At 37.7% G+C, this 14,279-nt stretch overlaps 1 protein-coding gene across 3 annotated transcripts in view; it reads left to right on the top strand.

Annotated features, from left to right (window-relative positions):
- CCDC169 (coiled-coil domain containing 169) overlaps positions 1-14,279 on the top strand; it is a 47,005-nt gene that overhangs the window by 16,922 nt on the left and 15,804 nt on the right. For all 3 annotated transcript variants that reach the window (XM_049646814.1, XM_049646815.1, XM_049646816.1), the window contains exons 5-6: positions 13,702-13,800; positions 14,020-14,073. In XM_049646814.1, the coding sequence (XP_049502771.1) occupies positions 13,702-13,800; positions 14,020-14,073 (153 nt within the window). The remainder of the gene's footprint in view (positions 1-13,701; positions 13,801-14,019; positions 14,074-14,279) is intronic.

Genomic DNA, 14,279 nt, shown 5'->3' with positions numbered 1-14,279 from the left:
GGGTGGCATTACAGAAGTGAAGGGAGAAGAAGGTTTTAATGAATGTTTAGCAGAAGAATGTTCTCCACGAAATTTCAGGTGCAGGGTAGGACAAAGCACATGGTCCGAAGTTCCAGCACATTATTGATTCAAAGGGGAAAGAAGGTAAGCAAATGCTAATGACAAGATAGGATACTGACAGAAAATGAGTGTAGTGAAAAAGCAGGGGTGAGACAGTTGGAGTCAGTGTAACCCACTTTACCCAGAAACATGGCTTTTAGAATTAGACTGCCCTGATTCAAATTCAGACTATGGGACACTAAGGAAATTATTTCATTTCTCTGAGGCTTAATTGCCTCATCTGTAAAATGGAGTTAATTAAGCCCTCTTGCAAGTTTGTCATAAGTATTATTAGAGTTATATATAAAGCCAATAGCATAATACCTGACACCGTAAGCACTTCTCTCAATAAAGTGTTAGTTCCTTTCTTCCCTTCCCTTGATAACAGGAACTTTAGAGGGAACTCTAAGTTTCATTAGAACAAAGTCTGTTGTGAAATTAACCTTAGTACATTTCAAGAAAATAAGGGCAAGGGTAAGTTGTGCCATATGTTTTCACTTATTCAGCTGTGCTGTTACAGAGGTTGTGAATCTTCTGGTATCTTCCTAAAACTATAGTAGCATTCTATGGCTCCTTAGTACCTGTCCAGAAAGCAGGGGGCTCTTCAGGGATCTAAGAAAAAGCACAGAACTTTTACTTCTTTGGGGGTTGCTGAGTGGACATTTTCTAACCTCTTCTATTTGCATCCACCAGAAGAACCTAGTGCTTACCTAATGTTCCCTCCAAGAATTTCCTGGTGTATTGAGCAAAGATCTGTATCCATTCACTCACTAGCAGACTAGAATCTATCTTAAGCATTCCAAATGACTGAAAGTTAATGATAATTAGGCTGTGTTGTCTCTGATGAGCAATAGCTATTTTTCAGGTTCTGACTTGGCACTCTAGGCTTCCTCATTAATCTCCAGTTAGAATACAAAGCTGAGAATTCAGCTGAACTCTTTATCAGAACTTTATGGCTCCTGGTAGATAGCCCCATAGGTAGTTCCCCAGTAATGTTTTGAGTACAACAACAACAACAACAACAACAACAACAGATTTAGGGGATATGTGTCCCTCAGAGAAAGAGTTACAGGGTAGTCTCTCTTGGGAAAAGTTACTATAAAGTCTTTATCAAAAAGTTCTATTGTATCCCTGCGGTCAACTCTATTGCATGGTGGAAGTCCTGTTCCTTGATTCATTAGCAGTCATAAAATTGATGACCCCCTATCTTATAGTCTGTTTAGGCTGCTATAAAAGAATACCACAGACTGTGTGGCTTAAAAACAACAGAGATTTACTTCTCACAGTTCTGGAGGCTGGAAGTCCAGGATCAAGACACCAGCAAATATGGTGTTTGGTAACAGCAGTTTCTGGTTCAGAGATGGCTCCTTCTAGCTGTGTCCTCACATGGTGGGAAGGGGCTTGGGAGCTCTGTGGGGTCTCTTTTATAAGAGCATTATCCTATTAATGAGAGCCCCACCCTCATGACCTGAGCATCTCCCAAAGTGCCATCATATGAGGCATTAGGATTTCAACACATGAATTGGGGGAGGTCACAGTCATTCAAACCATAGCACTTCTATTTCTCTCTGCTTCTTTTTCCCATCAGTGCATTCCCTTGTTTCTCAGTACATGCAGACAGCTTGGACCCTTACGGGAAACCTCTCACCAGAGCAAACACTCTGCCAGTCGGATGGATATAGCACAGAAGATCCTGCTCCTAAAGCAAACAAGGCTATGTGCTGATGGGAGACATGGAGGAGAAAGTATGGAAACAGAGAAATATTATTTAGGAAAATGTTGAGTTTCACATTAAATGTTCTCTGGAAGACTCTTGATTAATTTGTAGAATATCAAGTCATAGGAAATTAATTTGCTGAAATCTAAATCTTTGAATACATTCTTATGAAAATAACCTTAGTAACATTTTAAAGAATGTTCAATTAGTTAGAAACTAAAACTTATGAAAATGGTTTACATTTAGTATCATCATTGAAAATATATTCAGAAAAAGAATATGTTTAGGTCATAAGTTCATATGTATGGAAGATGCTACTAAAAGCAAATTTTTGATGACTTGGTAAATTTAGAATCCTAGGTGAATTGGCCTCTTTGCAAGTTAATCCTTTGGTCAGTTGACTTCTTGAAATGTTAATTTTTGGATATTTATCTAGTTTCCCTTCTGAAGTATGTTTCAGCTTTCCTTAGGACAAACCACAAAACCCCTCTCCTAGTCCTGCTTATTAACAGGAGAGGCTTGAAGGAAGAGATGGTTTTAAGTCTTACAAATTCCTTCAAACAGCTGGACTAGTCTCTTCATCATGTACTTGATCCTTCAAAGAAACAAGACTCTCCCTTCATATCATTCTCTATTTTGGTCTGTTTATGTTCCACATGCCGACTTCCAATGTCCTTAATCATCGTGCTACTCTTTTGTTCATCCTGATGCCCCATACCGTTTTCCTGAACGTGATTCCCTTTATTGTGATTCAGATTCTTCTTTTAGTTACACGGCTTCATGGGGTCCTGGACAAACATACAGCCCAGTTTGGACCTTCCTGAGAGCTATTACCTCACTGAAGCATCCAGTCATGCTCCTACTGGGCTCATTCTGGTCATTTCCACATTCAGAACATTGTTAGAAATTCTGTTTTTAAAGCCATAAATACATATTTTAGAGCCTAATAACTGGGAATTGATAGTAATGAAGCAAAAGCACTACTGAAATCTCTAAATATATTTGTATTTAAAGTGATATATCAGCCATATAGTGAAAGGATTACTGAAGGGATCTTGGATTCTCAAGAATGTGATATAAACAAAGCGAGAGGTGGAGTTCCCACTAGGCATCTGGCTGGTGGTAGATCTGTAGAATCCATCTTAGACTGCTTCCTGATGTATTCTGTCCCAGGTATCACCAAGTTTGTGCTCTCCCCAAAGATCATGTGTCAATTTGGAGACAGGTGTAGCCTCAAATCACAAAACAAGTTACACAAATTTTATATATAATCTAATAACAATGTTGTCCACAAGGGGGCACTTGGTACTTAAGCACACAGAAGGCTGCATCCACTCACTGCTGCAATTGCCTTCATTGAAAAGTACTACATATCTAGGAGCTGTGATTTAATTGTATTCTCATATTTTTCTCTTGTAAGCATTCAATAGAGTTATTTTTTTTTGTAGTTTTTATGTGTTCCTTAGTATAGTATAGCAACTAGCATTGCTTAAAAAATAGGTGGCTAATAGAACTTCCTTTTGACTTGAGATAGAAGAAAGGGACTTAAAAAAAACCAAGTAAGTATATTTGATTTCAGGTATGTAAAAGTATGCTGAAGTTTCTTATTTTTACCCTGGTGTTTCAATGTACTATTAGAAAGTGACCTTTTCTCATTTCTGAGGAAATAGGTGAAAGATTAAGAACTCATTAGTATCAGAAACAAAACAGCTCTTCCATGATAAGAGAATAATTAATTTTTGTATATGTGATTTATTTTTGGTTAATTTCCAGTGGAGTCTTCAATTTGGCTATAGCTTTAGTATGTCTTTGCAGGCTGTAGTTTTCTAGTATGTGACCATTCATTATATAATCAGATAAAAAGAGCTCCTTAGGAAGATCAAGAACGTTAAGTTATAGGTCTTCTAATAAATTATAAGTGCTGGGATGAGAGAGTATGCCTTTGATAAAATAATTTTTAAAAATAGTTCATTTTGGAGTCAAAATAAAGAAGCAAAATCTAGAATAAGCCTTAAAGTTATTGGAATATAATTTTATAATTTTAAAGGATTTCTGATGTGTATAATTTTATAAATGAATAATTACAAATAACTTGCTTTTAATGGTCCAGAGTATTTAATGCCTAATAGTTTTTACAAAATCCAAAATGTGTCCTTGTTTTCTCTCCAGAACGATTTTTTTAAATTAATTAATACTTTAAATTTATTTATTTATTTATTTATTTATTTATTTATTATTTTTATTTTAGAGAGAGAGCAAGTGGAGCAGAGGGGCAGAGGGAGAGGGAGGGGCTTCTAATCAGGCTCCATGCTTAGCACAGAGCCCAACACGGGGCTCAATCCCACAACCCTGGGATTATGACCTGAGCTGAAATCAAGAGTCAGACATTCTACTGGTCACGCCACCTAGGCACTTCTAATTAGTACTTTTTTTAAAAAAAATCAGTTTTAGGTTCTTAACAAAATTGAGAGGAAGGCACAGAGATTTTCCACATACTCCCTAACTCTACACATGCATAGCCTCCCCATTATCAATATTATTCACTGGAATGATCCTACATTGACTCATCATAATCACCCAAAGTCCATAGTTTACCTTAGGGTTTACTCTTGGTTTTGTACATTCTATGGGTTTGGAAAATGTATAACGACATATATCCATCCTTGTAGTATCATACAGATTATATTCACTGCCCTAAAAATCCTTTGTGCTCCACTTATTTCTCCCCACTCTTAACTCCCAATCACTGGCAACCCCTGATCTTTTTATTGTCTTCATAGTTTGGCCTTTTCCAGAATGTCATATAGTTGGAATGATACAGTATCTAGTCTTTTCACATTGGCTTCTTTTACTTAGTAATATGCATTTAAGATTCCTCCATGTTTTTTCATGGCTTGAAAGCCCATTGGTTTTAATGCTGAATAGTATTTCCTTGTCTGGATGTACCACAGTTCATATATCCATCCATCTACTGAAGGGCATGTTGGTTGCTTCCAAGTTTTGGCAGCTATGAATAAAGCTTCTGTAAACATCCATATGAAGGATTTTGTAGGGACATAAGTTTCAACTCCTTTGGGTAAATACCAAGAAGTGCAATCACTGGATCGTATGTTAAGAGTATGTTTAGTTTTATAAGAAACTGCCAGACTATCTGCTAAAGTGGCTGTGCCGTTTTGCATTCCCACCAGCAATATATGAGAGTTTCTGTTTCTCCACATCCTCATCAGCATTTGGTGTCTTCAGTGTTGTTGATTTTAGCCATACTAATTGATGAGTAGTGACATTTTGTTGTTTTAATTTGCATTTCCCTGATGCTGTATGACATGGAACATTTTTTCATATGCTTATTTTTCATCTGTGTATCTTCTTTGATGAAGTATTTAAGATCTTTTGCCCATTTTTTTTTTTTAAAAACGTTTATTTATTTTGAGAGAGAGTGAGAGAGAGTGGAGGAGGGACATAGAGGAGAGAGAAAGAATCCTAGGCAGGCTCCACACTGTTAGCATGGAACCCAATGTGGGGCTTTGAACCCACAAACCGTGAGATCATGACCTGAGCCGAAACTAAGAGTCAGACACTTAACAGACTCAGCCGCTCAGGTGCCCCGTTTGCCCAGTTTTAAATCAGGTCGTTTGTTGTTGAGTTTTAAGAGTTCCTTGTGTATTTTAGATAACAGTTCATTAACAGATGCGTCTTTTGCAGTCTGTGACTTGTCTTAGAATTCTCTTGGCATTGTCTTTCACAGAGCACAACTTTTCAATTTTAATGAAGACCAGCTTATTTATTATTTCTTTCATGAATAGTGTCTTTAGTGTTGTTTCTCAAAAGGTATCACCATACCTTTTCTCTAGGTCATCTAGGTTTTCTCCTATGTCATCTTCTAGGAGTTTTATAGTTTTGCATTTTACATTTAGGTCTGTGATCCACTTTGGGTTAACTTTTGTGAAGCATGTAAGATGTCTATATTCTTTTTTATTTTGCATGTGGATGTCTAGTTGTTCTGACACCATTTGTTGAAAAGACTATCTTTGCTCCATGGTATTGCCTTTGTTCTTTTGTCAAAAGTCAATTGAAATAGGATCTATTTGTCCTGGGTGGTCTATTTCTAGGCTTTCTCCCATCCAAGTACTACCCAGGCCTGACCCTGCTTAGCTTCTGAGATCAGATGAGATTGGGCGCTTTCAGGGTGCTAAGGCTGTAGACCAGGCTTTTTATTTGTTCTTTCGTTTTGCTAATACCAGTCTTGATTTCTTTTTGGTAAGTCTTGAAGTTGGTAAACATCAGTCCTCCAGTTTTGTTCTTCTTTTTCAATGCTGAATTGGCCATTTGGGCTTTTGCTTCTCCTATAAACTTTAGAATCAGTTCATCAATATCCATAAAATAATATGCTGGAGTTTTTATTGGGATTGCACTAAATCTGTAGATTGAGTTGGGAAGAATGGACATCTGACAATATTGAGTCTTCCCAGCCATGAACATGTTTTCATTTATTAAGTTCTTTGATTTTGTTCATCATAGTTTTGTAGTTTTCCTTATCCAGATCTTACACATTATATTTTGTTAAATTTATGCTTAAGTATTTCATTTGTGGGGGGTGCTAACATAAATACTATTGTGTTTTTAGTTTCAAATTCTACTTGTTCATTGCCTGGATATAGGAAAACAATTGATTTTTTTATATTAACCTGGTATCCTGCAACCTTGCTATAATCACTTTTTAGTTCCAGAGTTTCATTTGTTATTATTGTTGATTATTTTGGATATTATACATAAATTATCATGTTATCTGCAAATGAAGATAGTATTTTTATCTTCCTTCCCAATCAGTACAGATTTTTATTTCCCTTTCTTGCCTTATTGTATTAGCAAGGACTTTCAGTGTGATGTTGCAACAGGTGATGAGAAGGCACATCCTTTATACCATCTGATCTTAGTGGGAAAGCTTCAAGATTCTTACTATTAAGTATGTTACTATAGTTTTGTTTTTTTTTTTTTTTTTAAAGATATTCTTTGTGAAATTGAGGAAGTTCCCCTGTATTCCTAGTTCACTGAGAGTTTTTAGTATAAGTAGGTGTTGGATTTGTCAAATGCTTTTTCTGCAACTGTTGAGATGATTACATGATTGTTTTTAGTCTGTTGATATAATATATTCCATTAATTGAGACAGTTTATTTTTGTGCTTGTCTTATTCCCATGAGATTGCCCCAATGAACCATCCTACTTTCCTGAGTTATGGCGTAATTTCAAAGTATAGAGCATCTAAAACTCAACTGTAGGAAACAGGGTCAGGGAAGGAGAATGTGATGGGTCCCAGGAATTCTGCTTGTGGGAACAGTCCTAAGGTGAACCAGGAAAACAAGACACTTTGTGGCTAGCATCTCAAATAAAATCTATTTTAGAATTCATAGTGTTTGAGTATAAAATTATTGAAGAGCTATTATTGAAGTAATAATAGTATAGTTGTTTTAAAAAATGTGCTTAATTGGAATGGCTCCCATTGTAATCAAGAGTATTTTGGTTGTAAAATTAAGAAGGGAGATAGCATATGTAGTAGGCTCTCAGACCTAAGCTCTGTTAGGAAAAAAAATTTAATGACTACTACAGTTCATTGTTTGGCATATTCACTCTTACATGGCCCTTTCTCACAAACCCATAGTCTTCTTCCCATGTACAAAATTTCTAGACTACTCCCACTTAACCAAATCTAAATATATCATGTGAAATTGGAAAACTATGCCTGGTACCATTAAAGCGTTTTTATTGGGATATAAGTTGTGTAAAGTTGTGTAAAGTTGGTTTTGGTAAAATTGAACTTGAAATGTCAAGCAAGTGTTAAGAATAGACACATAGGACTCTTAGATTTGGATGTGATATTTATTAGCAGAGAAATGATAGTTTATAATTGAAGTGAATGGATAAGAAGAATAGAGAAGGAGATCTCAGCAGGTGAGAAATTTAAACAAATTTTGCAAGATCCTCAGCTGGAAGAGTAGTCACTGACTTGACAGGACATATAGACATAAAGCAGTTGGCCACTGGGACCCCTTTGTCACCCCGCACAGTCAGGATGCTCTCCTTCAGTCAGGAGTCTATTTTCTGGAGAAATTAAGCTGCAGAACCTCTAGATTTGGGGCCTTCAGGCACAGAGGAAGATGAGAGTGAAATAGAGGTCTAAGAATGAGGAAATTAAAAATACATGGTCTGAATAATGGAACTCTTAGCTCTTGTCCCCCAGAAAACCAGTGGCTAAGATTAAACCTCATAAGGTAGGAGACTGGACAATTCTTCAGTTGAAAAACTAAAATGTCCTTAAGAAAAGACCTTTAGTGTGGTTACCCAGAGAATGTACCTTACGGACTTTCCATGACAGGGGGGTTAATTGACTGAGGACCCCAGGTATTAGGCTTCAAAATCCATCAGTACTTTTGCATCAAGATCATACCTCCTATGGGCTGCTCCATGCCCATAATCAGTGCAGTGGGGATACTAAAGCAAACCTATTCCTGGGAAATGGGACTCCATTGTCAGTGACTTGGCTTAAGGATTCCTTGATGGTTTTGCTTAGGCTGCATGCCAACCTAGGATGTTTCCACTTCCACCTAACCTTCTTTTCCTTTTTCCTTCACTAAGGCTCAGACTTGCATTGTAATCAGTTTTTTGCATTGCTTTCCCAGCCTTCTCCTGCTCCTTCCCTATTTCCTCTCAGGCAGATATTTCTGATAACAGAATCATTTCACATTTAATCCCATCTTGGTGTCTGAAGACCAAGTCTACAGCTAGAGGTTCTAGGAGTGATGCAAGAAAATAGGAGGTGAGGTGGGGACATGGGCCTGGCTCTCTTACCATGTGGCAGGCAGAAGATGCTGTCCTGGCTGGTAGATGTGGCACCAATAGATGGCTCAGAGTGGCAGTTCAACTGCTAAAGACTTCACTAATGGTGACCTTGGGAAATTTTATGGCAGAGGGGAATATTGTGAAAGATTTCATATTTGGACAATAGGGGGTTATTTTTAACTTGTATTGACACCCTGTGTAAGGATAAATGAGACTGAGAATAGTTGATAAGCACTAATATCTAAGAGTGAAAAGCAGAGAGTCTTGGTGGTAGTCTCTAAAGAGGCCTTCTATACCAGTAGTAGAAGGGCAGGCACAGTAAAACAGTAGGGCTGAAGACCTGATTGTGAGTTGCAGAGCTCCAGAGGTATTCAGATAGTCAGTCCATGCACATGTGTTATGCAAAGGGCAGGGTCCTGATAGGAATAATCAGGGGTCCTGAAAAGTATGATAATAGGACATCTGGATGGATGCCCCTGAGGATGTTGACTTAACAACTACAGCTGCACCCTCTGGGCAGGCAGAGGTGACCCACCTCTACCTCTAGTAAGGGCTAGAAACCTCACTGTCTTAGAAGATGCTATATAGTCCTCTCTCTAACAAGGCAACAGGTTCTCCCCTCAGGAGTTGCTCTCACCTCCTCTTCTGGCAGCTGGGCCAATTAATGAGGGTGCTGTTAAACATCTATAAAAAAAAGAGGGGCACCTGGGTGGCTCAGTCAGTTGAGTGTCTGTCTCTTGATTTCAGCTCAGGTCATGATCTCATGGTTCATGGGTTCGAGCTCCGCATTGGGCTCCGTGCTGATAGGACGGAGCCTGCTTGGGATTCTCTCTCTTTCCCTCTCTCTCTGCCCCTCCCTTTCCATCCCCACTCCCTCTCTCTGTCTCTTAAAATAAATAAGCATTTAAAAATTAAGCAAAAGAATGGAGGAGCAAGAGGCTGAGGACAGTTAACCCAGTAGAAAGCACAATTCTTTGCTCATTTGCCAGATCTGAACCAATTTTCAGTTTCAGAAATCATTGACCAAAGAGGTGGGTAGATTCCTAGCAGAAAGGACCCTATGTTGGTCCAAGTATATATCTTGACAGTATCTCCAGTTTTCGCCCAAAAGGGCCTCTGACCACTTGTGTGGGTGACGGTACACTGTGAGAAAGGAAACGACCAGACATTTTGAAGTCCGAGTTGACATTGATTCCCCAAATGCCTACAGTCCAAATCACACTGGGCCCCATGTGTTCATAAACTCCCCTGCTCCCATGGTGATCATTTTCCCAGCCCCGGAGTGTATAATTGGAACAGATATACTTGACAATTGAAGTTAACCCCCTTACTGGGCCTTCATCTCTGGAGTAAAAGCTATCACAATGGGAAAAAACACATGGAAACTTTAGAAACTGTCCCTCTCCCACCCAAGGTCAAAATTGTAAAGCAAACACAATTTCTTATCCCGGGGAAAAGAGCAGTGATTAGTGCCACAATTAAAAACCTAAAAGATGGAAGTGTCCTAGTGCCTATCATTGCTCTATTTAAGTTGCTAGTCTGGCCCCTGCAAAAACTGGATGAATTTTAGAGAAAGACTATAGGCCACTGCAGGCTTAACCAATTGGTAGCCCCAACTGCAGCTGCTTTGCCAGATGTGGTATCCCTGCTGGAGCACACTAGTCAGCCTTCAGTGTAGGGTGTGCAGCCATCGATTTCGAGATTGCATTCTTTTTGTTCCAATTAGAAAAGAGGATCGAGAACAGTTTGTGACTTCTGGCTTCAGCTCCAATATGCATAGTGCTGTCGTTACAACAAAAAAAAGGTGAATCATTGTTCACACTGTTCAACACACCCAATCACTGTTCTTGACTCATTAGTGAACTGAGTTTGCAGGGCAAACTCCCATCCTGAAATCTGTATAAACAGACAAATCCAGATAGTTACTAATGACATCTGCTTCCTTGGAACAGAGGCTGCTGGAAACTGGTAGGAACACTTACATGGTGATTTTGATGAATTAATGGAGGAAAAATAGGCATATCCACTCACTATTAAAGTAACACCCACCCTGTCAGTAATTGATAGATCAAAAAGGGAGAAAAGTCAATACAGACATAGTTGACCTGAACAGCAATCAACTCAATCGATTGACATTTATAGAATATTCCATCCAATGACAGAATACAGTTTCTTCTTATGCTTACATGTAACATTCACCAAGGTAAACTATATAAGACTCAGCTTCATGAGGTCAGGATCTGGGTTTGTAAATCTCACTGTGGTATCCTTAGCACAACGTCTGGAACGTAGGAGGTGCTTGATGAATATTTTTTGAATAAATGAACGAATTGTAATATTAGGTAACAAGACAAAGAATTTAGTCAGGATAGGAGTAGTAGTGCGATATAGTCTAACACAAAGAAAGTGTATTAAAAATATTTAAGCTTCAAAGCTTAGAACTGCAAATCCACATCAGTAAATAACATAGAAACTCCTTCTGTCATAGAAACTGCCACTTGGTTAGTATCCCTACCCCCCTGCTTTCATTTTGCCACTTGTTTAATACCTTCCAATAGCCCCCTGTGTTTAGCTTCCTGAGCCTGGCAATCTAAGTCTTCTATAACCAGGGCTTTCCTTAATTATCTTACCTTACCTCTTATTTATTTCTCAAATACTTTGCTTCACCTCTGTTGTTACCACTAAATAATCATTTTGACTCAAGCCTTTGATCAATATATAGCTCCCCTTTTTTTTCCCCATCCAAATCCTTCTCTTTTGGGGGATCCTGAATGCTCTCTCTAGTCCGTGTTGATTGGCCTCTTTAAAAAAACTTGTGAGACATTTATTGTCTGTGCTTCACATTTTGGCATTTCATCATACATTGCCTTGAATTTTACCTGTTGCATATGTACATTTCTTGTATAAGCTTCTAGAGTTCTAGGTCATGTCTCATTCAGGTCAACATTAATATAAAAATAATTTGTATCCCAGTAGTTTATCAATAAGATGACTTCTTTTAGAACTTAGAGTGTGAGGCACTGGGTGGCTCAGTCAGGTGAGAGAGAGTCCGACTCATGCTTTTCACTCAGGTCATGATCTCATGGTTTGTGAGTTCAGGCCCCCACATGGGGTTCTGTGATGACAGTGTGGAACCTGCTTGGGATTCTCTCTCTCCCTCTCTTTCTGCCACTCCCCTGCTGACTGACACACTCTCTCTCTCTCTCAAAATAAATAAATAAAATAAAATAAAAAGAACTTAGAGTGCGTTTTCCCATTGAAACAATATCAAAAAGAGTTAGATTATCTTGTACCTTTATAAAAGTGTATTTAACAAATGGTGTTAACTGAACCATATTACTATGGTGGGCTAAGCTTGGAACCCTTGGAGCAGAGGTCTGTGCAGCAGTATTTTGCACTATTTCCATCAGTCTCTGATTATTGGTTTAAAAACTCTTCATACTTGAGCAGTGGCTTATTTCATTAGGGTATAGTTTCCTTAAGGTAAATCAGTTTAGCCTCTTAAATTTGTGGGACTTTCATGGAGCTTCTTCTGGAGCAAGCTTGTATTTGGAGAAGGTGGACCGAAAGCCGTTTATGATGCCAGTGTATAACTTTCAAAGACAAATAATGCGTGCCTGAGAACTATCACCCAGTTATGTCTTAATGGTGATCAAATATGCATAGTGGAGAATTGTCACAACCAAGGGATTTGTTTTATCACTGGTGTTATTTTTAGAGACAAGAACTTTCCTGGTCTCAGCTGACCTAATTATCCTATTGATACAACTTTTAAAATCCTAATAATTATAACAAGTATCTAGGAGAGAATTAGTAAAGTTTTTACAGAATTAACTATTTTTCAGCAGGAAGATATGAGCTCTAAAATATCTCAGTTTCACCTTGTGGAGCTTTAAATCAGCTGCTTCTGTTTTTTTGTTTTTTTTTTTTCTTTAAATGTTTTAATAAATTCAGTGACCTAGATCATGACCAACAAGGGTTATATAGAATTCGATTTGGAGATTTTTTTAAAAACATTAATGTGTAAGAATACGAGAAATAATTGGGGTTACTGCAAATGATTAGTTATTAGTTTAGGGATTAAACTTTTAATTCAACTTGGTATAATGCATTATTGCTCTGGCACTTGGCTAAACCTCTACTCAGCTCCAGCTATTTGTGATGAACTGTATCTGGATTGAAGTCTTAGCTTCCAGAACTGTCCTACTCTGCAGTATTCTCTCAGTTCTTCTGGCCATCAACTACATTGTCTGTTCTTCCTCTCTACTATTGTTATGCTGGTATCAATCATATGGATATATACATAATAATTGTTTAGCATGTGTGGCTTTTGGAGTCAGATTACCTGGGTTCTTTTTTTTTCCCCCAAAGATTATTTATTTATTTATTTATTTAATGTTTATTTATTTTTGAGAGAGAGAGACAGAGAGACAGAGCATGAGCAGGGGAGGGGCAGAGAGAGAGGGAGACACAGAATCTGAAACAGGCCGCAGGCTCTGAGCTGTCAGCACAGAGCCCGACGCGGGGCTCGAACTCACAGACTGTGAGATCGTGACCTGCGCCCAAGTTGGATGCTTAGCCGACTGAGCCACCCAGGTGCCCCTAAAAATTTTATTTTTAAGTAATCTCTACACCCAACGGGGGGCTCAAGATCAAGAGTCACATGCTCCACTGACTGAGCCAGCCAGGCACCCCAGACTACCTGGGTTCTAATAACAGCTTCACCACTTATTAGCTGCGTGTCTTTGGACCAGTTATTTAACATCTATCAGATGTGATTTTCTTAACAGTAAAATGGAAATAAATATATTAGCCGTCTCTATGGCTGTTGTAAGGATTAACTGAAATAATCTATGGAAAGCACTTAGCACAAGTACTGACTTGGCATATTGTTAGGATTCAAAAATATTGTAGTTGTTACTATTACTTAAAAGGTATATACTATAGAATTTGAAATCACAGAACGTTATGGGGTAGAAGGCATTTGTCACTGAAATGTATTATTATTTAGAACATGAGTAAATGTAAAGATTTACTATTTATACTTTCAGGAATCCTTAAATATATTACTTAAACAGCTAGAAAAAGAGAAAAGGAGGCTTAAAAATCAAGTGAAAGACTATGCACTGAGACTGGAACAAGAATCAAAGGTTTGTTTTTATTCTATACTAGAAATTTCTTTGTAACTGCCATGATTTTTAGTATGCTATCTACAAACCTACTATATTATTATCACAAAATACTTACAAAACTATTTCCTACACTATTTTAAAAAAACATAGAGACATAAACTTGACTTAGTAATAGTCTTGCTAGTATTGCAAATCTTCTCTGATGTTGGGTTCTTTATTTTTGTATGTTTCTTGTAGGCTTACCACAAGACCAACAATGAGTGCCATACCTACCTAGCTGAAATGTCTCAGGTAACTTTTGTTTTCTTCCAAATTTTAAGAGTTTCCTCTCACTATAAATTACATTTTTCACTTTTCTAGGTTTTTGATTGGTTTGATTTGTTAAACATGTTGGGATTATAGGAGAAAATGTACCAAGTTTCTAAATATATAAAGTGAAAAAGCAAATTTATAGCTTTTATAAAAAGGTATAAAAGGAGATAAAAGTTTCCCAAATT

This window comes from Panthera uncia, assembly GCF_023721935.1.
Source record: "Panthera uncia isolate 11264 chromosome A1 unlocalized genomic scaffold, Puncia_PCG_1.0 HiC_scaffold_16, whole genome shotgun sequence".
Classification (NCBI taxonomy): domain Eukaryota; kingdom Metazoa; phylum Chordata; class Mammalia; order Carnivora; family Felidae; genus Panthera; species Panthera uncia.
This window is presented reverse-complemented; position numbering and strand designations above follow the sequence as displayed.